General features: G+C 36.4%; 1 protein-coding gene across 5 annotated transcripts in view; it reads left to right on the top strand.

Annotated features, from left to right (window-relative positions):
• GKAP1 (G kinase anchoring protein 1) overlaps positions 1 to 20,782 on the top strand; it is a 99,266-nt gene that overhangs the window by 55,723 nt on the left and 22,761 nt on the right. For 4 of the 5 annotated variants that reach the window (XM_070459569.1, XM_070459570.1, XM_070459567.1 and 1 more), the window contains exon 8: positions 17,607 to 17,763. The exons of the other annotated variant lie outside the window; for it this stretch is intronic. In XM_070459569.1, the coding sequence (XP_070315670.1) occupies positions 17,607 to 17,763 (157 nt within the window). The remainder of the gene's footprint in view (positions 1 to 17,606; positions 17,764 to 20,782) is intronic. 5 annotated transcript variants of the gene reach the window in all.

Below are 20,782 nucleotides of genomic sequence, written 5' to 3' on the forward strand. Positions count from 1 at the left end.
AGAAAATCAAATTGGATCTCTACCTTCCATCATACATTAAAATCTATTCCACCTAGATTAAACAGTTACATATGAAAGAAATTATACCACCCTTCAGTTCAGTTCAGTTCAGTCGCATAGTCGTGTCCGACTCTTTGCGACCCCATGAATCGCAGCACACTAGGCCTCCCTGTCCATCACCAACTCCCAGAGTTTACTCAAACTCATGTCCATCGAGTCAGTGATGCCATCCAGCCATCTCATCCTCTGTCGTCCCCTTCTCCTCCTACCCCCAATCCCTCCCAGCATCAGGGTCTTTTCCAATGAGTCAACTCTTCACATGAGGTGGCCAAAGTATTGGAGTTTCAGCTTCAATATCAGTCCTTCCGATGAACACCCAGGACTGATCTCCTTTAGGATGGACTGGTTGGATCTCCTTGCAGTCCAGGGGATTCTTAAGAGTCTTCTCCAACACCACAGTTGAAAAGCATCAATTTTTTGGCACTCCGCTTTCTTCACAGTCCAACTCTCACATCCATACATGACCACTGGAAAAACCATAGCCTTGACTAGATGGACCTTTGTTGGCAAATAATGTCTCTGCTTTTTAATATGCTTTCTAGGTTGGCGATAACCACCCTTAGAACTATAAAATATAGGATAATATATTTCTCACAGGAGATAGGGAAAAACTTATAAAAAACATTATAAAATGAAAGGTTGATAAGTTGAATGCTGTTCAAAACAAGTAACCTGTTTTCCACAAAAATACTAAACAGAATTTTAAAGGACAAGGCACAAATTGAGAGAAGCTATTTTCAATACATAGAACTGATAGACAATTAGTGTCCAGATACGTAAAGAACTATCACATTGTTAAAAAAGAGATTGCTGTCTTATTTTCATACTGGCTCATAGGATAAAAAATTTAAAAATAGGTAAGAGACATCAAGCATTTTACAAAATAGGGAAATATTAATAGCAAAAAAACACGAAAAAATGTTCAACTTTGCTACTGTTGGGAGAAATGCAAATGATGACCTCACTGAGAGCTTTTTTCCCCACTCAATACATAGGCAAAAATTATGAAGTTTGGAAATACCAAGGTTAAGAGGTTATAAGTCAAAGGAGTTATGGATTGGTTTACATTGGTGGAAATATAAATTAGTACAAATATTTTGCATAAGTTTGGTGTTCTTGGAAATTTGGACATACATTATAACCTAGGAGTCAATAAACTTCGGTAAAGGAATAGGCAGCAAATATTTTAGGCTTTGGGACGTATCAAAATCTCTTTCACAAGTACTGAACTGTGCCACTGTGACATAAAAGCAGCCATAGGCATACATACATGAGCATGGATGTGTTCCAACAAAATTTTATTTACAGAAAACTGTGATAGGCCCCTTTTGGGCTGTATTTTGCTGATCCCTAATAAGACCTATCAGTTCTCATACAGATATATGTGCCCTAGAGAAACTTCCCCATGTATCCTGTAAACTGTGTGCTTGAATGTTTATAAATGTGTAACAGCTCAGCCAAAACAGAAAAAATCCAAATGTTAATTTTCAGTGGAATGGATGAATTTTAATTATAATCACACAATGGTTTATGCAGTAGTGAAAATTAATGTATAAATCTGGGCAACAAAATAGATGAATCCAAAAGGGAATGTTAGGCAACAAAATGGATGAATACAAAAGAGAATGTTAAGTGAAAAATTCTTAGAACCATATCAAAGTGATACCAATTTTTTAAAACATAAAATCAAGCAAAACTGAATACTCTTGCCAAAAATGTTTAAGCTACATATAAATCAAGGCCTAAGGTCTGATGGGCTTCCCTGATAGCTCAGTTGGTAAAGAATCCACCTGCAATGCAGGAGACCCTGATTCGATTCCTGTGTTGGGAAGATCCGCTGGAGAGGACTTTCATGAAAGGACAGTCCATAGACTGTATAGTTTATGGGGTTGCAAAGAGTTGGACACGACTGAACAACTTTCCCTAAGGTCTGACTTCCATTTTACAGGATAAATAGGGATTAGAAGCACAAGTTAAATGATACCTAATAGAATCAATGAGGCAAATCTAGAAGATGGACACTTTGTCGGACAGTTGGCCTGGTCTCTTCAGCAAAGTGTTACGGAGAAGGAGAGGTGGAGTGTCGACGTTCTCGGTTCACGTATTGCTGAAGCCTGGCTTGGGGAATTTTGAGCATTACCTTACTAGCGTGTGAGATGAGTGCAATTGTGTGGTAGTTTGAGCATTCTTTGGGACTGCCTTTCTTAGGGATTGGAATGAAAACTGATCTTTTCCAGTCCTGTGGCCACTGCTGAGTTTTCCAAATTTGCTGGCATATTGAGTGCAGCACTTTCACAGCATCATCTTTCAGGATTTGAAATAGCTCAACTAGAATTCTATCACATTCACTAGCTTTGTTCAAAGTGATGCTTTCTAAGGCTCACTTGACTTCACATTCCAGGATGTCTGGCTCTAGGTGAGTAATCAAACCATTGTGATTATCTGGGTCGTGAAGATCTTTTTGTATAGTTCTTCACATTGGATTACCAGAAAACGCAAATCTATAGGAACACAAAGTAGATCAGAACTTGCCAGGGGCTGAAGATGGAGTTGAGACTGTCTACAAATGGATATAAGGGAACTTGGGGGATGACAGAAATGTCTTAGATCTAAACTATGGCTATGGTTGCACAGTTCTTTAAATTATAAATTATTGGCTTATATCCTTAAGATAGGTGAATGTTACACTATGTAAATTGTAACTGAATAAAGCTTTTTTTAAAAGAAGGACACCCATGATTCCACTATTTTACTTAAAAACTAGACTACTACCTATACTATGTGCCCTCCACAAGAGTATCAAATTCAGTGTTTATCATTTTCATCTTTTACTATTATTTTATAGATGCATCAGAAAACAATATATTTTCCACCTGCATTGCAGGTGGATTCTTTACCAACTGAGCTATCAGGGAATCCCGTCAGACCCTAGTCCTTGATTTATATGTAGAAAAGGCAGAGGAACCAGAGATCAAATTGCCAATATCTGCTGGATCATCGAAAAAACAAGAGAGTTCCAGAAAAACATCTGTTTCTGCTTTATTGACTACACGAAAGCCTTCGACTGTGTGGATCACAATAAACTGTGGAAAATTCTGAAGGAGATAGGAATACCAGACTACCTGACCTGCCTCCTGAGAAACCTGTATGCAGGTCAGGAAGCAATAGTTAGAACTGGACATGGAACAACAGACTGGTTCCAAATAGGAAAAGGAGTACGTCAAGGCTGTATATTGTCACCCTGCTTATTTAACTTATATGCAGAGTACATCATGAGAAACGCTGGGCTGGAAGAAGCACAAGCTGGAATCAAGATTGTCGGGAGAAATATCAATAACCTCAGATATGCAGATTGCACCATCCTTATGGCAGAAAGTGAATAAAAAGCCTCTTGATGAAGGTGAAAGAGGAGAGTGAAAAAGTTGGCTTAAAGCTCAACATTCAGAAAACTAAGATCATCTCGTCCCAATCACCTCATGGGAAATAGATGGGGAGACAGTGGAAACAGTGTCAGACTTTATTTTTGGGGGCTCTAAAATCACTGCAGATGGGATTGCAGCCAAGAAATTAAAAGACGCTTACTCTTTGTAAGGAAAGTTATGACCAACCCTAGATAGCATATTAAAAAAACAGAGACATTACCACCAAAGGTCCTTCTGGTCAAGGCTATGGTTTTTCCAGTGGTCATGTATGGATGTGAGAGTTGGACTGTGAAGAAAGCTGAGTGCCAAAAAAATTGATGCTTTTCAACTGTGGTGTTGGAGAAGACTCTTGAGAGTCCCCTGGACTGCAAGGAGATCCAACCAGTCCATCCTAAAGGAGATCAGTCCTGGGTGTTCATTGGAAGAACTGATGCTGAAGCTGAAACTCCAGTACTTTGGCCACCTCATGTGAAGAGTTGACTCATTGGAAAAGACCCTGATGCTGGGAGGGATTGGGGGCAGGAGGAGAAGGGGACGACAGAGGATGAGATGGCTGGATGGCATCACCGACTCGATGGACATGAGTTTGAGTAAACTCCGGGAGTTGGTGATGGACAGGGAGGCCTGACATGCTGCGATTCATGGGGTCGTAAAGAGTTGGACACGACTGAGCAACTGAACTGAACTCAATGTGAATGGCTTCCCAGGTGGCACTAGTGGTAAATAATCTGCCAGCCAATGCAAGAGACACAAGAGACGTAGGTTCGATGCTTGGGTCAGGAAGATTCCCTGGAGACGGAAGTGGCAGCCCACTCCAGTATTCTTGCCTGGGAAATCCCATGGACAGAGGAGCCTGCTACAGTCCATGGGGTTACAAAAAGAGTCAGACACAATTGAGCGCGTGCGTGCGTGCCGCGCACACACACAATGTGAATGGACTTATAATGTGTATTCTTTCATATCTGACTTCCTTCACTTAGCATAATGTTTATTTTTTTTTGTTTGCTTGGCTATGCTACATGACATGTGGGATCTTAATTCCCCAATTAGGGATTCATCCCACATCCTCTGCATTGGAAACCTAAATTCTTAAAACACTGGACTGCCGGGGAAGTCCCTAGCATAATGTTTTTGAGGTTTATCTATGTTATATAATGTGTCAATAATTCATCTTACTTTATTGTTGAGTAGCATTCCATTGCATACATGTTGTTTATTCCCTAGTTGATGGACATTTGCTACCAACATCTGATGCATGTCTTTGTGTGAAGGTGTCTCTTAGGTGGATACTTAGGAGTGAAATTGCTGGATTGTATGGAAATTTATGTTTGACTTTTATTTAAGTGTCTTGTCAAGCTGTTTTCCAAAGTGACTGTACTGTTTATCATTCCCACCAGCAATGTGTGAGGGTCCCAGTTTCTCCACATCCCTGCTAACACTTGATATTGTCTCTTGTTTTGATTATAGCCAGTGGCTATATTAGTGGTTGTCTCATTTTAACTTGCATTTCCCTAATAATTAGTGATTTTTAACATCTTTTTATTTACTCATCGGCTATTGCATCTTATTTGGGGAAATATTTATTCATATCTTCTGCCCATTTTAAAGTGTGTTGTCTTATTATTGTTTTCTAAAATTCCTTTAGATATTCTTGATACAGAACCTTTATTAAATATATGACTTGCAAATGTTCTTTCTTAGGCCATGACTTGCCTTCTTACATTCTTAACGTTCTTTTGAAAAACAAAGAATGTTGCAGTCTAGTTTATCAATTTTTTCTTTTATAAGTCATGCTTTTGGTGTTCATTTAGTAACTCTTTACCTAACCCAAGGCCACAATAATTTATTTTATGGTTTTAATTCTTCCTTGAAAGTCTATGATCCATTTTTTTCATTGTAGTAAAATACACATAAAATTTACCACTTTAGCCATTTTAAAGTATACAGTTTAGTGGTACTAAGTATGTTCACGTTTGTGTGCCCATCACCACCATTCGTCCCTGTAGCTCTATTCATCTTATAAAATCTGTACCTATTCAACAATAACTCCTCATTCTCCCTGGCCAACACTGGCAGCCACCATTCTACTTTCTGACTTTGACTGCTCTATGTAGCCAATAGAAGTGGAATCATACATAAATATTTGTCTTATTTTGACTGACTTATTTCACTTACTGTAATATCCTCAGGTTTTCATCTGTGTCATAGCATATTGCAGAATTTCTTTGTTTTTAAGGTTAATAGTCCAGTTTATGTATATACCACTTTTTTTAATTCATTTGGTGCTGGTCACTTGGGTTGCTTCCATGTTTTAGCTGTTGGGAATAATGCTGCTGTGAACATGGGTGTACAAATACCTCTTTGATACTCTGCCTTCAGTTCCTTTGGGAATATGCCGTGAAGTAGAATTTCTGGATCATATGGTAATTCTCTTTTAAATTTTTTGAGGTATTTACTGCTTTTATACAGCAGCTATACCACCAACAGTGTGCAAGGGTTACAGTCTCTCCACTTCATTGCAAACTCTTGTCTTATTTTTTTCTGGCAATACCCATCCTAATGGGTGTGAGGTAGTATCTCATTGTAATTTTGATTTGCATTTCCCTAATGAAGTGATGTTGAGGATCTTTTCATGTGCTTATTGACTATTCATTTATCTTCTTTGGGGACCTGTCTGTTGTAGTCATTTGTCCATTTTTTAAAGTTAGTTGTTTGGTTGTATTTGTTACTGAGTTTTAGAAGTTCTCTGTATATTCTGGATATTAACCACTTATCAGATACATGATTTGAAGACGTTTTTCCCCATTATGTGGGTTGACTTGTATTCTTGTATTCAAGCAGTATACAGGATACTGCTGAATCCTGTTTCGTGGTATTTTGTTGAGGATTTTTGCTTGATGTTTCATAAGGGATATTAGTCTGTAGTTTTCATGTAGTGTCTTTATCTAGCTTCAATATCAAGGTTATGCTGACCTCATGAAATGATTTAGGAAGTGTTGTCTTCTCTTCAGATTTTTGGAAAATTTTCAGAAGGATTGATTTAGTTCTTGTTTTTATTTTTCTTTTTTAATTGGTAGAAAATTGCCTTATGATATTGTGTTGGTTTCTGCTGTACAACAGTGTGAATCAGTCATTTTATATATATATATATATATTTATATATCTCCCCTTTCTCTTGATCTTCCCTCCTGTCCCCCCATCCCACCCCTGATTTAGTTCTTTAAATGGTAGAATTCACCAGTGACACCATCTTATCCAGGGCTTTTCTTTGCTGGGAGATTTTTGATTACTGATTCAGGCTCTTTACTGTAATAGTTACAGGTCTATTCCAATTTTCTATTACTTGTGATTTAGTCTTAAAATGTTTTGTGTGTCTAGGAATTTTCCACTTCATCCAGGTTATCCAGTTTATTTCACATATATGTGTTCATAATAACTCTTATAATCATTTCTGTGTAATGAGTAGTAATGTCCCTATTTTCATTTCTGATTTTAGTAATTTGAGTCTTCTCTCTTTTCTTTCTAAGCCCATCTAGCTGAAGATTTGTCAATTTTAAAAAATTTTTTGAAGAACCAACTCTTGGTTTCATTAATTTTTTTTCGCCTCTATTTTTCTTTTCTCTACTTTGTGCCTAATCTTCATTGTTCCCTTCTGTTGACGAAAATAGATGCACAATGTGAGAGTTGTGCGTTAAGTTTTCTTCCAGGGAAAATGAGGACTGTAGTCTGGGAGACAGTGCCTCAGATAGCTCTGAGAAACTGCTCCAAAGACGAAGTGGAGGAAGGTCAACATATAAGGCTGTGGTGAAGAGGGAGTTCAATGCAATCAGGTACTTATTTTACCAAAGATTTTCTGCTAGTCACGAGGAGCTGATGTCATCTTGAAGGAATTTAGTGCTTTTCTAGATAGATGCAGGAATTAGGATCATGAAATCAGCTCCTGAAAATATCTGTCTAAGAACCTGCTCCACCAGTTTCCCTGGAGCACAGGGTGCCTCGCTCTGCACGTGAATTCCTCTCGGGGAGTGTCAGAGGGCAGCAGCTACAGCAGCACAGGGCTCGAACTCTGCAGAGGCAGATGGCAGATGCCTCTTTTTTTTTTCCTTCATTTATTTTTATTAGTTGGAGGCTAATTACTTTACAATATTGTAGTGGTTTTTGCCATACATTGACATGAATCAGCCATGGAGTTACATGTGTTCCCCTTCCTGATCCCCCCTCCCACCTCCCTTCCCTCGCCTTCTCCCAAAGAGTCCAAAAGTCTGTTCTGTACATCTGTGTCTCTTTTTCTGTCCTGCATATAGGGTTATCGTTACCATCTTTTTAAATTCCACATATATGTGTTAGTATACTATATTAGTGTTTATCTTTCTGGCTTACTTCACTTAGTATAATGGGTTCCAGTTTCATCCATCTCATTAGAACTGATTCAAACACATTCTTTTTAATGGCTGAGTAATAGTCCATTGTGTATATGTACCATAGCTTCCTTATCCATTCATCTGCTGATGGGCATCTAGGTTGCTTCCATGTCCTGGCAATTATAAACAGTGCTGTGATGAACATTGGGGTGCATGTGTCTCTTTCAGATCTAGTTTCCTCGGTGTGTATGTGCAAATGCCTTTGACAAGTGCTAATTTGTAGTTTACAGGGCCTCGTCATGGTTATAAATTTGACCATATTGGGAGCTGTGAGGGAAGCCCCAAGAAACTTAATGTCCTTAAAATTCAGTTAAATTTTACATTAACATAGCATAACAGCAAAGAACTATTCAGTAAATGAATCTTAGTAGATATAGACCTCCATTAACAAGGTCTTCCCTGATAGCTCATTTGGTAAAGAGTCATCTGCCTGCAATGCAGGAGACCCCGATTCAATTTCTGAGTCAGAAAGATCCGCTGAAGAAGGGATCAGCTACACACTCCAGTATTCTTGGGCTTCCCTTGTGGCTCCGCTGGTAAAAATCTGTCTGCCGTGTGGGAGACCTGGGATCAATCCCTGGGTTGGGAAGATCCCCTGGAAGAAGGGAAAGGCCACCCACTCCAGTGTTCTGGCCTGGAGAATTCCATGGACTGTATAGTCCACGGGTCGCAAAGAGTTGGACACGACTAAGCGACTTTCACTATTCTGTTAACAAACCAGCATTTAACATTCATTGAAACATCTTTTCTTCCCAAAATTACCCTCATTTTTACCAAATATAACCAAATTAAGACTAGTTTTTTTGCAGAATAAGTCTGGTTACAATAAACTTGGCCTGACAATCTATATAATCATAATTGATCTCAGACTTTTTAGCTTTGCTGAAACTTATGAAGAGTCTTGGACTGAACTTCAGGGCTAGGAGAGTCATGCCGAAAGCTTATCACAGATTTCACCTAACAGATCTACGTGAATTCCTCCCTTGTTAAGGTCTCCAAAATTTCTTGAGATATCTGTATCTGTTAGTGAGATAGCCTTCCTAAATTATCTGATAAAGCTACTGGAAACCTGAGAGTTTCCAATCTATGGAGGGATCAGATAGAAAAAGTAAATGTTTCAACTTTGCTTACAAAAGTATAATTTACCAAATTACTGTAAGTAATTAGTAACTAGCTTGAGGGAAAGGTTTTCCTTACACCTGGAAAACACAGGCTCAAACCAGTAGTTTTTCAGATAGAAACCATGTAAGTTATAAACATATTCACCAGTTCTTTCAGTCCTTTTGTTAATCTTGGTAAAGCCATCAGGCGTCTCATTGGAATCCTTTCATTTCTTATCTAGTTCAGCATTATGGTCTGAAAATAAGAAACTTGTATTTATCCAAAAGTCCCTTCTATAAATCTTCTTGAAAAGGAAGTATTTTTGCAAAAGCATCAGAATAAAATCATAACTTCTTATAATGGTAAAAGACTTAAAAAGGCACTTTTAAAATCTGATTACAGTGCAGTTGACAAAGGAACTTGTTTATGGCTGTGACAACACTTTAAGAGAACTGATAACATTTATCAGAATTTTAGGCACTCCATTTAATTTCAGGATATCTATATTAGTAACATTTGTACTGTATAACCTCAGGAGATTTATTATTTATTCAACAATACCTCCCATGCAATTCAACATACCAAATGAACCTTATTAGTTCAATATCTGTCTCTCGGATGTTTGAGAAGCCTTCTAAAGCATCCCAAAGTTAGCTAGTGGTCAAAAGTGCTTCATTAGAATTTGATTTAGGAAGTTTTGTCAATAAATATCAAAGGGATTTAGGATACTCAGATAGGACCATAAGTCACTGTAAAACAGTAGTTACTTAGCCAAAGTAACAATTAAATACTTCAAGGGCAAATGTAGAACAGATCATTTAAGAGGTAAAGAAACTTGAAAACCAGTTATCAAAGGCAATTTAACATCTTCAGAAAACTTGTCTCTTTTTTAACAGAAAAGCCAAATTTAAGTTCTACACCAGCTTGCTTTTAAAGTTAATTTACTCAACTAAACTTACCACCTAATTTATTTTAGCACAGTTTTAACTTTAAAATTGTTGAATATCTGGAGAGATCCTAAAATATAATCATTTCTGAAAGTTCACCTAAAGCTCTTTATCTCATTTGTATTTTGTTTCCTTAAAATTTTTTCCACATTGAGTTAGTTTTCTTGTCAGCAGATTTGTAACAGATATATTAAGGTCTTATTTGACCTCTAATAAACCTAGGTACAGGGCTTCCCTGGTGGCTCAGATGGTAAAGAATCCACCTGCAATGCAGGAGACCTGGGTTTGACCCCTGGGTTGGGAAGATCCCCTAGAGAAAGGAAGGGCAAGCCACTCTAGTATTATTGCCTGGAGAATTCCATGCACAGAGGAGCCTGGTGGGCTACAGTCCATGGAGTCACAAAGAGTCCGACATTACTGAACAGCTATCACACACACAAACCTAGGTACACCAGGAATATCATACTTAACATTCATAAACCTAGACATATCTATATTAATCAAACAAACAAGCTTAAGCCACCTTCAATAACAGATATCAATTCAGTACTGAATATTTCCTAGATCATGGATCCTAAAATTTATCTTGGCCAGTTTTTTATATATTTAGATTTAATTTATAAGCTCTTTCTCTCTTTTTTAATAGCATATTAAATATTTTATTTAAATTAAGAAATACAGCAAAATAACATACATTTGTTCCTCTGTTTGGATAAAATAACTATTTACAAACAATCTACACACAATTTCTCAAGTACTAAATTCCAAGTATTTAACTGATGTCATGAAACATATTTTTCAAAATGTATAGGCTGCATTCCAAAATTTGGTATATATTACATATTTGGTACATAGATCCAGACATAATATATTTATATTTACACATACTACACACTTTAATCTAAGAAAAAATAAGTTATTTAAAAAAATCAAAGCAATTTACTTCTCTATAGAGAAAGTTACAACGCACATACCATTCCGATACCTTTTCAGTGGGCCATATGTAGGAAAACCACTCTTTGTGAATACTATTTATACTGAAGTACAAATTCATATAAAAATATTTTCTTTAAAATATGCTCTATTTTAGAAAAAAAAATTAAGTGTAGGCCAAGCTCTTTTAAGCTCTTACTTTCAAGTCAACTAAAACAATTCATTTACAAGTTAACTTTTACACAAAGATCAAACCAGAAATCTCAGTTTTTTTCCACTTGAGTTCAAAAGGCTTTTCCCCCACTCCCCACTTTTTTTTTCATGAGTTCCTGGGCACAGGGGACTGTGTCCCTACTCAGTTCTTTGGCATGAAGCATCCCAACCCTGTAGCCTACAGGCCAGGTCTTGGAGCTTGTGAGCTCAGATGTCAGCTTCAGCAGCATTCACATCACTGAATTTTCCCCAGTATGTCTGTCACCAGTGTGTGTCCCCAGGGTGAACCGCATCTACCCCTCACCTTTGCAGGAAACCCTTTGAGACGAGCAGATAGATATAGTTCAGGTTTCTATCAAATTACTGCTTTTTCCCTTGCCCTGGTGTATGTGAGATTTTGTGTTCAGCCTTTAAGAGTGAGATCTCTATTTCCCCCAGTCCTGTGGGGCTTCTGCAATTAAGTGAGCCCCACTAACCTTCAAAGCCAAATGCTCTGGGGGCTTATCTGCACCTGTGGGTTAGGGGGCCTGACTTGGGACTCAGAACTCTCATTCCTCTGGGAGAACCTCTGAAATATAATTACTCTCCAATTTGTGGGTCATGCACCTGGGGATTTGGGATTTGACTATATCACAAGTCCACCCCTTCCACTCATCTCATTGTAGTTTTTTCTTTTGTCTTTAGTTGTAGAAAATCTTTTCTGATAGGATCTAGTCTTCTTCATCGTTTTTTTTTGTTTTTGTTTTTTTAAACATATTAGTTTCTTAAATCATGTAGAAAACAAAAAGTATAGTCACATGCCATTGTTACAATAGTAATGGCTTTTATAATTACCCATTTATTGTTAATGTTTGTTTCCCCATGTGGCTTTGAGTTACTGTCTGATGTTCTTTTTACCTTCCCAGCACTATCTTGAGCATTTCTGGCAGGTCTGCTGCTGCTGCTAAGTCACTTCAGTCGTGTCCAACTCTGTGTGACCCCATAGACAGCATCCCACCAGGCTCCCCCATCCCTGGGATTCTCCAGGCAAGAACACTGGAGTGGGTTGCCATTTCCTTCTCCATCTGGCAGGTCTGGTGCTCACTAACTCCTTCAGATTTTGTTTTTCTGGGAATGTCTTGATTTTTCACTCACTTTTGAAGGAGAGTTTTGCCACTTACAAGATTCTTGGTTGAAAATTTTTTTTTATTCTTTTAGTATTTTTAATATTTCAGCCCACCATCTTCTGGCCTTCAAGTTTCTGCTCATGATCTTATTGAGGATCCTTGTATATGATGACTTGCTTCCTCTTGCTGCTTTTATGATTTTTTCTTTTGATAATTTATTATAATGTGGCTTGCTGTAAGTCTTTCTTGAATCCATCTTACTTGGAGTTCTTTAAGCTTCTTAGATGTTTATAGTCATATCTTTCATCAGATTTGGGAAGTTTTTAGTTATTATTTCTTCATACAGTCTGTCACTTTCTCTTTCTTTTCTCCTCCTAAGACTCCTACAATGTGTCTGTTGTCCTGCTTGATGGTGTCCCACAGGTCCCTTAGGCTCTGTTTGCATTTCTTTAATCTTTTTCTTTCTGTTTCTTAGCCTAGATAATTTCTGTTTCCCTATCTTTAAGTTTATTGATTCTTTCTTCTGCATGCACAACTCTGCCTTTCAGTCTCTCTAATGAATGTGTTGTTTCAGTTATTGTACCTTTTAGCTCCAGAATTTCTTTTTGGTATCTTTTAGGTTTTTTAATCTCTATTTATATTTCCATTTTGTTCACACATTGTTTTAAAGTCTTTGTCTAATGTAACTGCCATAAATAAGTCTTTTCCAGGAACAGTTTATGTTGATTTTTTTTCCTTTCAATGGTTTATACTTTCCTATTACTTTTATGCCTTGTAATTTTTTTGTGGAATATGAATCTAGTACTGAGTCTAACATTTGAGTGTAGTAATGTGGTAACTCTGGAAATAAGATTCTCCACCTTCCGGGGATTGGTGTTTTCTTATTGCTATTTTGGGGTTTTTTTGATTGTTATCAGCTGTCTGTTTCACAGAACAACATAACATGTAAGCTTAGTGTCTTAGATGTTTAATGAGTCTTTCCTTAGGCATTTGTAGTCACTTTCTAGTTTTCCCCCTATAGGCAGTTGTTTTTTAGTGACCTTTTAATGTTTGGTTCTTAAAAATGGAAAAGCAAAAAATGAAGTGGGTGTGGGGAGAGGACTAGCCTTTTCAGCTGGAGGTGGGCGTGCTTACAACAATGAGGGGGAAGTGCAGCATCAGTGACTGCCTGTCTGTCTGTCTCTTGGTCTGCATCTCTGTGATGAGAAACAATAATTAGTGACCAGAGCACAGGTCCCCACTATTTGGAGGAGAAGTTCCTTTCTGCCCACCCTGGCTCCCATAAGTTGTGTCCAAGCTACTCCAGGAACATGCACACAGCTCTCTACCACATCACTAAGGGTGGTGGATGGGTAGTTGCTACTGTACTGAGATATAAAATTGACCAAACTTTACTGCAGTTTACCACCCAAGTGTTCCCTTGAAATTTGCAAGCCTTCAACAGACTTCAGAGTTCCAAAGTAGTTGTTTCAAAATCAGATTCTGCCAGTGCAGTTATTGTCTATGTGAGGACTCGGGTAGCTGGTGCTTCCTACTCTGCCATCTTCACAGAATCTTCTCCATGATCTAATTTTGAGTTAATTTTTATGTGTAATGTGAAGAGTCCCATTCAGTTTTTGCATGTTTATATCCAGTTTTTCCAGAACCATTTGTTTTAAACAATTTTATTTTTTTAATGAGATACCTTGACACTTTTATAAAAAATTTACTATAAATGTGAAGGTTTATGTCCTATCTCTCAATTTTGTTCCAGTGATCTATACAGCTATACTTGCACAAATACCATACTGTCTTTTTAACTATATTCTTGACACATAATAGGTGCTCAAAATTTTAGTTAAATTGAAATTGACTCTGCCAGGAAAATGTTGCAGGGAAGAGAACACTTACTCTGCTGCAGTGGGTGAATCACTGGAGTTACCTGGTAGCACTGAGGGTCCCCGGGTGTTGTGTGGCAATCATAAGTGTGGATGACAGAAGATTTATGTATATATACATATGCATATAGATACAGGGATGTGTCGTGTGTGTATATACATTTTAAAGGTTCTAACATCCCTTTAGGTTTTTTATTCCATCTAAAACTTCTTTTAACCAAAAGAATTAAATTTCAGCTGATTCCTCAAGAGAAAGAGAAGGACTCCAAAGGGAAGAAACTACTCTACCTTATGTATGTCACAAACAAACCAAAATATGGCACTCTCATTTTCTTCTAAATCCTTGGATCATATCACTCTGAAACTATTCTAAACATTTAGTGGAAATTACCAGTGTTTATGCTTTTAACCTTAATATCTGGATTCCAGCCTGTATATAAGTCTTTGTGGAGGAAGGGTAACTTTGAAAATACGACTTTTAAATTTCATATCCTGAGGTAAATCATGCAGTCTCTACTCAAAAATAACTTTTCCAGTGGTTTTGAACTTAAGTCAAGTTATTCTCTTATTTTTTCTGTTTCTCATACATAACTCAGTTCTCTTTTGTGGCTGTAATAGATGTTTTCGTATTTTCTCTTCTGACTTACTGTTAGTGTTTAATAATTGGGGGCTTATAAAATTAAATGAAAAGTTCTGATTTGATTATTTGGACAGAAAATTGACATTGAATTGCCTAGACTTATTAAAGAATGTGTGTTCTTACACATGCTGCATTTTTGTCTTTTTTCTTTTGAGGTGTGCGTGTTGTGAGAGGTGGGGTGGTACGTGGTTTATTTATTTTTGTTTCATTTCTCTAGTTTCCTCTCAAGGTGTCTTTTGAGAACTTCTGTCCTTAGGCTGGAAAGAAAGTTTATGCCTCACTAAAGAAAAAGCATCAAGGACAAAATTTAGGAAAAGCATGCTGGTAAATAATAGTAGTAGCCATCAAAAAATAGAAGACAAAAAGACTGGAGCTGCAGTCTTTAAAGTAGTGAAATCCAGAGGCTGATTTGTTGCCATCATTATGCTATACCTGACTTTCCCAGTAGCTCAGCAGTAAAGAATCTGCCTGCAGTGTGGGAGAGGCAGGTTTGATCCCGGGTCAGGAAGATCCCCTGGAGTGGGAAATGGCAACTCACTCCAGTATTCTTGCCTGAAAATCCCATGGACAGAGGAGCCTGGTATGCTAAAGTCCATGGGGTCACAAAAAAGACACAATTTAGCAACTAAACAACAACAAATGCTGTACCTTCCATAGAAGCTCAGCAGTATTTTAAGCATTGTTGTATTCATTGCTTTGAAATGAAATGTTATCAGAATATACTGGAAGTATTTTATGAAGCAGATTTAGAGTTCTATCTATACCACTTAGCAGAAGAATCACTCATGGGTAAGTTAAACTTCTTGTGATCATGATTATTTTCTGGGGAAGTTATTCTTGCTCTATCAGTTTCTTAATGATGTTAATGAGATTCAAATAAAGGGATGTTTCTGTAAGTGTTTTGAAATATAAAGTGCTCTACAAGCATTTTAAATATCATTTGTGTATATTAAGCACTGATACATAACTTTTTTTTCTTTCAAACTCTTTCTAAGATAATGTGAAAGGAAGTGGATGGACAGTCATAGAACTGTTGGGTCATTTGCTCACAAATACAATTGAAATGGGTAAAATAGGGAACATTAAAGCTCAAGAATGTGGGACATAGGGAAAACCTATAAGAGAGAAAGGAGCATTTCTTCAGTCTGTCTTATGACAGGAAAGGAAATGATACTTTTCTTGGAGAACATATAAAATCTGTAATTTTACATAGTTGAGTAGATTGTGATAAAAGCATCCCTTTGTCATTCATGTGTAAAATATATGTAAAAATTGCTTTCAAATGTACTGTAAAACTTTGAGTAACACAAGGCTAGAGTAGTTAGGGCAGTGTAGTATGGCATAAGGGTAGACATGTAGGTTAACAGAGTAAAGTTGAGTCTAGAAAGAAGCTTTAATATTTATGTTGAATTAATTTTGAACAAGAATGTCAAGATAAGTTCAATGGGAAAATAATAATCTTCTTAACAAATAATGCTAGGTAGCCACATGCAAAAGAAAGAATTTGGACCCCTTCTTCATATCATACACAACAAATAACTCAGATTAGAAACTTAAATGTAAGAGCTAAAGTTATAAAACTCTTAGAAGAAAATATAGAAGTAAATCTTGGTGACCCTGAGTTAGGCAGTGATTTCTTGGATAAATTGGACTTTGTCAAAAGTAAAACTTTTGTGATACCAAGGATACTTTTCACATCAAGAATGTGAAAAGACAGGCCACAGAATGGGAGAAAATATGTGCAAGTCATGTTGTTGTTAGAATATATGAAGAACTCCTCCAACTCAGAAATAGAAAGTAACCCAGTTAAAACTTGGGCAAAATATCTGAATAAACATTTTTCCAAAAAGTTACACAAATGTCCAGTAAGCACATAAAAAGATACTTAGCATGGTTAGCCATCAGAGAAATACAGTTCAGAACAACAATGAACCTCATTCACACACATTTCACACTCACTGTAGTATTTATAATTTAAAGAGATGCCTAATAACAGGTGTTGGTGAGAATGTGGTGAAATTAGAACCCTCATACACTAGTACATTGATAGGCTGTAAAATAGTACAGTCACTTTGGAAAACTATTTGGCAGTTTTTCAGATGGTTACACAGAGTTACCATATGTCCCAGAAAATCTACTTCTAGATATATACTTGGATATATAAGAGATCTGAAAACATGTCCACACAAAAACTTGTTGCATGAATGTTTATAGCAGCAAAATTCACAGTAGCCAAAAGAAGGAACAGTTCCAATGCCCATCAACTGATGAATGGAGAAATAAAATATGATGTATCAATTAACGGGATATTATTTGGCAGTAAGGAATGAAGTGCTGATAGATGCTATAATATGGATGAACCTTGAAAACATTTTGCTAAGTGAAAGAAGTCAGTCACAAAAGACCTTATTCTATTTGATTCCATTTATATCAGATATCCAGAATAGCCAAATCTTTACAGACAGAAAGTAGATCAGTGTTGCTTAGAGAACAACTGAGGGGGGCAGAGATTAGGAGAGAATGGGAGATGATGCTAGTAAATTGTGGGTTTCTTTTTGGATGAAAATTTTTGAATGAGTTATGGCTGTACAACTCTATGAGTATATTAAAAAAAATAATTGTGCTAATTATATGAATAAATGTATGGTACATGGATAAAAATAATTTAAAAATAAGGCAATACCCAACTCAAAAAATGTAAAGAAAAGGACATTTGCATATGTGTTTCTGCTGATTATCACCTGAAGAGAGAGAACAATCAGATGGTTGATTGTCTCTTAATTATAATTTTTCTTTCATTCCCTATCCTTCTAGTGGCCAATTAGGTTTATTAAACGCATGCACTTTTGTGTTGATTGATAGTGAATCTTAATTCATTTTTGACAGGAATTGAGTTCTTCTCAGACTTTGTCACATGATGGAGGATTCTTCAATAGACTGGAAGATGATGTTCATAAAATTCTAACTAGAGAAAAAAGAAGAGAACAGCTTACAGAATATAATGGAACAGATAATTACACAGCTCATGAACACAACCAGGCATGTAAAATAGAAAATTCTCTTAAAATCACAGTGAATTTTTTTTTCATTTTTTAAAAATGTAAACAGTGGAATTCAATTATGATTGTATAGAACTATAGTTTTAGTGTATTATCTTAGTCATTATTACACATAGATATTTATATTAAAAAGTGTGAGCTACTTTATTAATTGGTTAATATTTATTGAGCATGTACTATAGTGCTTGGTATTGTTCGGCATCAATATCGGGGAGTGGGACTATCAAGATGGTTAAGATCATCCTTGACTTGGACACTCAGGGTAGTTGGGGATGGGGGAAGTAGACTGTAAAGAGAATATCACTCAGCATGATGAAGGATTTAAGAGAGAGATGAACAATTTAAAAGTTTTTAAATAGAAAAGGTAATAGACCACTCCTTGGAATTGGGAAAGGTATATAAAGAAGTAACATTTGCAATGGATTTTGAATGCAAATAACTGTGTAAACTGAGAAATAGAGAAAAACCTAAGGGAACTGCAAGAGCAATGGCCCAGAGCTATGAAAAGCCTTTAGACTGAATATTCAGGAAACTGAAAAATTATGCATCTAAGAAGTAAAGACTTGAGTGAGTGTGGGATAACATGATTAGAGGAATAGATTGGAATTAGGTTATAAAGGTCTTTTAATGTGAAAATAAGAAGTTAAAATTTTGTCCTGCAGACCAGGGGTTGCAAACTATATAGTTGGTCTGCAGTCTGTTTTTGTAAGGCTCACAAGCTAAGAGTGGTACTCAATGTTAAAATACTGTTTGGAAAAATACAGGAAAAAACCCAAAAGATATTATCATATAGAGACCTCTGAGTTTGCATTTAATTTTCCTACCATAAACCACCAGTCTTCTGTTTTACTTCCTCTTAAACTATGAATCTGTTTTTTACCTTCTGTTGACCTCTAGTCTATCAATAACTGTCCTCTCAGCCTGGAGCGTGTAATAAGTAATTTCAGTCATGTCCCCATGAACACTTCCCCTTACTTCCTTGATTTTCTGGCATTCCCGTCATGTCAGTATGCAGCATTTGCTCTCACAGTACTGTCTGCCTTCTCTATTACAATTTAATTTCTGTTTAACCAGGTATCGCTGGACAATACTCCTTCCCCTTTATATTCTCTTCTGAAAATCAGTGCTGTGTAACTTTTGCCATATCCTCATTTCTACTTAATGGTGGTTTGATTCATTTTTTTTTTTACTTTAATAAATTCCTTCCAGTGGCTATTTCAAATTGAAAAGCCCATTTTCCATCCTTTTACTGTCTTCAATGGATGTTAGTTTTTTGTTTCCTCTGATAAATTCAGTCATTCAACAAATTAAACACTTAAACTGTGTTGTTTTATAGGACACACAAACGGAGCCAGACTCTTAAGAATTTTTTATTTCAATGCAGCAATAATATCGCCTTATAAAAACACTGTATCACATGAAAATTTATTTTCAGCTTAGTATGGGACATCCTTGCCTGCCATCAGATACTTGTGAGCTTCTTCCTTTCTAGCACTGAATTAAATTTGGTGTTTTCCTGAGTTGCCTTGACTGTCAAATTTTGTGTACAATGCAAGCAGCCATGTTAACATTTATAGGTAGTGTATTTGTTTCCTCTTTTTACATTGATTTTTATTTTCCCCTTTGTGGTCTATATCTTATTCTTTAAGCCATCTCAGATCATGGTAAGAATCATATTAATATACTTGAGCAAGTAATTAGGTGTTTCAGATCTTTTGTAGAGCAAAGCTGGGTACACATAAGTGAAATTATTAATTAATGTTAATGATATTTTAAAGTCAAAGTGATAGTGCAGTGTAGTAGAAAGAGAAAAATCTCTGAAATCAAACAAGCCTAATAACACAAAATATAGCACTGTAGTTTATCAGCTCTGTTATGTTGGAATGAAATTACCTGCCTTTCATGCACTGTTACTATGAAAGTTAGCAATTACGGTATAAAATATTAGAGCATTTATACACAGCATATGCTTAATAGATCGTTGTTTTTGTACATGGTAGGAGAAGTGGAAAGTCCAAAAAAAGGTAATTCATAGGGATGGAGATAAGAGATGGCTTTCTTAAGAGAAAATAATTTTTGAATTGGAATTTAAGAGAGTAGAATTTGAACATGCAGAGGTGAGGGAGGAGAAGCTGGAATGCCATGAATAAAAGGATGGAGGCAGTAAAGTATAAACCAGTTTAAGACAATATTCATTGAGGAGTATAGTGTAAGTTTGGCACAGTGGGTTTGGAAGGGCTGTGGAGGACTTAAAAGCCTGATTTATGATTTAGTCAGGAGATGAAAAAGAATAATTTTTTAAAGTTATTGAGCAGAAGACAAAGTTCTACATGGTAATATTAATTTCACTGCAGTGCCTAGGAATAACTGAAGGAAGGTGAAGACTAGAGATGGGAATCAGACAGTGGGCAGTATGGGGAGGATGTAGAAGAGCAAGAACAGGTGACTGGTAGTAATGTCACTTGGTATAGCCGTTTTGGAGAACAATGTGGCATTAACTTCTACAGTTGAAGATAATGGGTAGACTGTGTTCTAGAAATTCTGCCTTAGATTAAACCCTGGAGACATCTTCAAGAGGAATGATTCAAGCTCAGTTGCTTGTGACAACAAAGTCAGTAGAAGAAATGAATGAATTATAGCAATACATAACAGCATGGATGAATAACAAAAACATAATCTTTAATGAAATAAGCAAGTCACCAAATGTTTGATGCAGTTTATATAAATTCCAAAAAATAAAAAGTTTAACTGATTACTCAGGGATACATCTGTATGTTGTAAAAGACTATTAATAAGGAAGAGAGTGACAAACACAAATTCGTAATAGTGGATATTCTCAGGAATGGGGGGAAAGGATACGATTGGGGAGAGAAATGTGGGGGATGCCTAAATATTGATGATGTTCACATAATCTGCATATTGGTTTATTTTTCTTTTTACTTGCCATATCAATTTATATATTCTTTTGCACATGTAAAATTTTTCATAAGTAAGAAAGTTGAG

Source organism: Odocoileus virginianus, chromosome 31 (assembly GCF_023699985.2).
Source record: "Odocoileus virginianus isolate 20LAN1187 ecotype Illinois chromosome 31, Ovbor_1.2, whole genome shotgun sequence".
Lineage (NCBI taxonomy): Eukaryota > Metazoa > Chordata > Mammalia > Artiodactyla > Cervidae > Odocoileus > Odocoileus virginianus.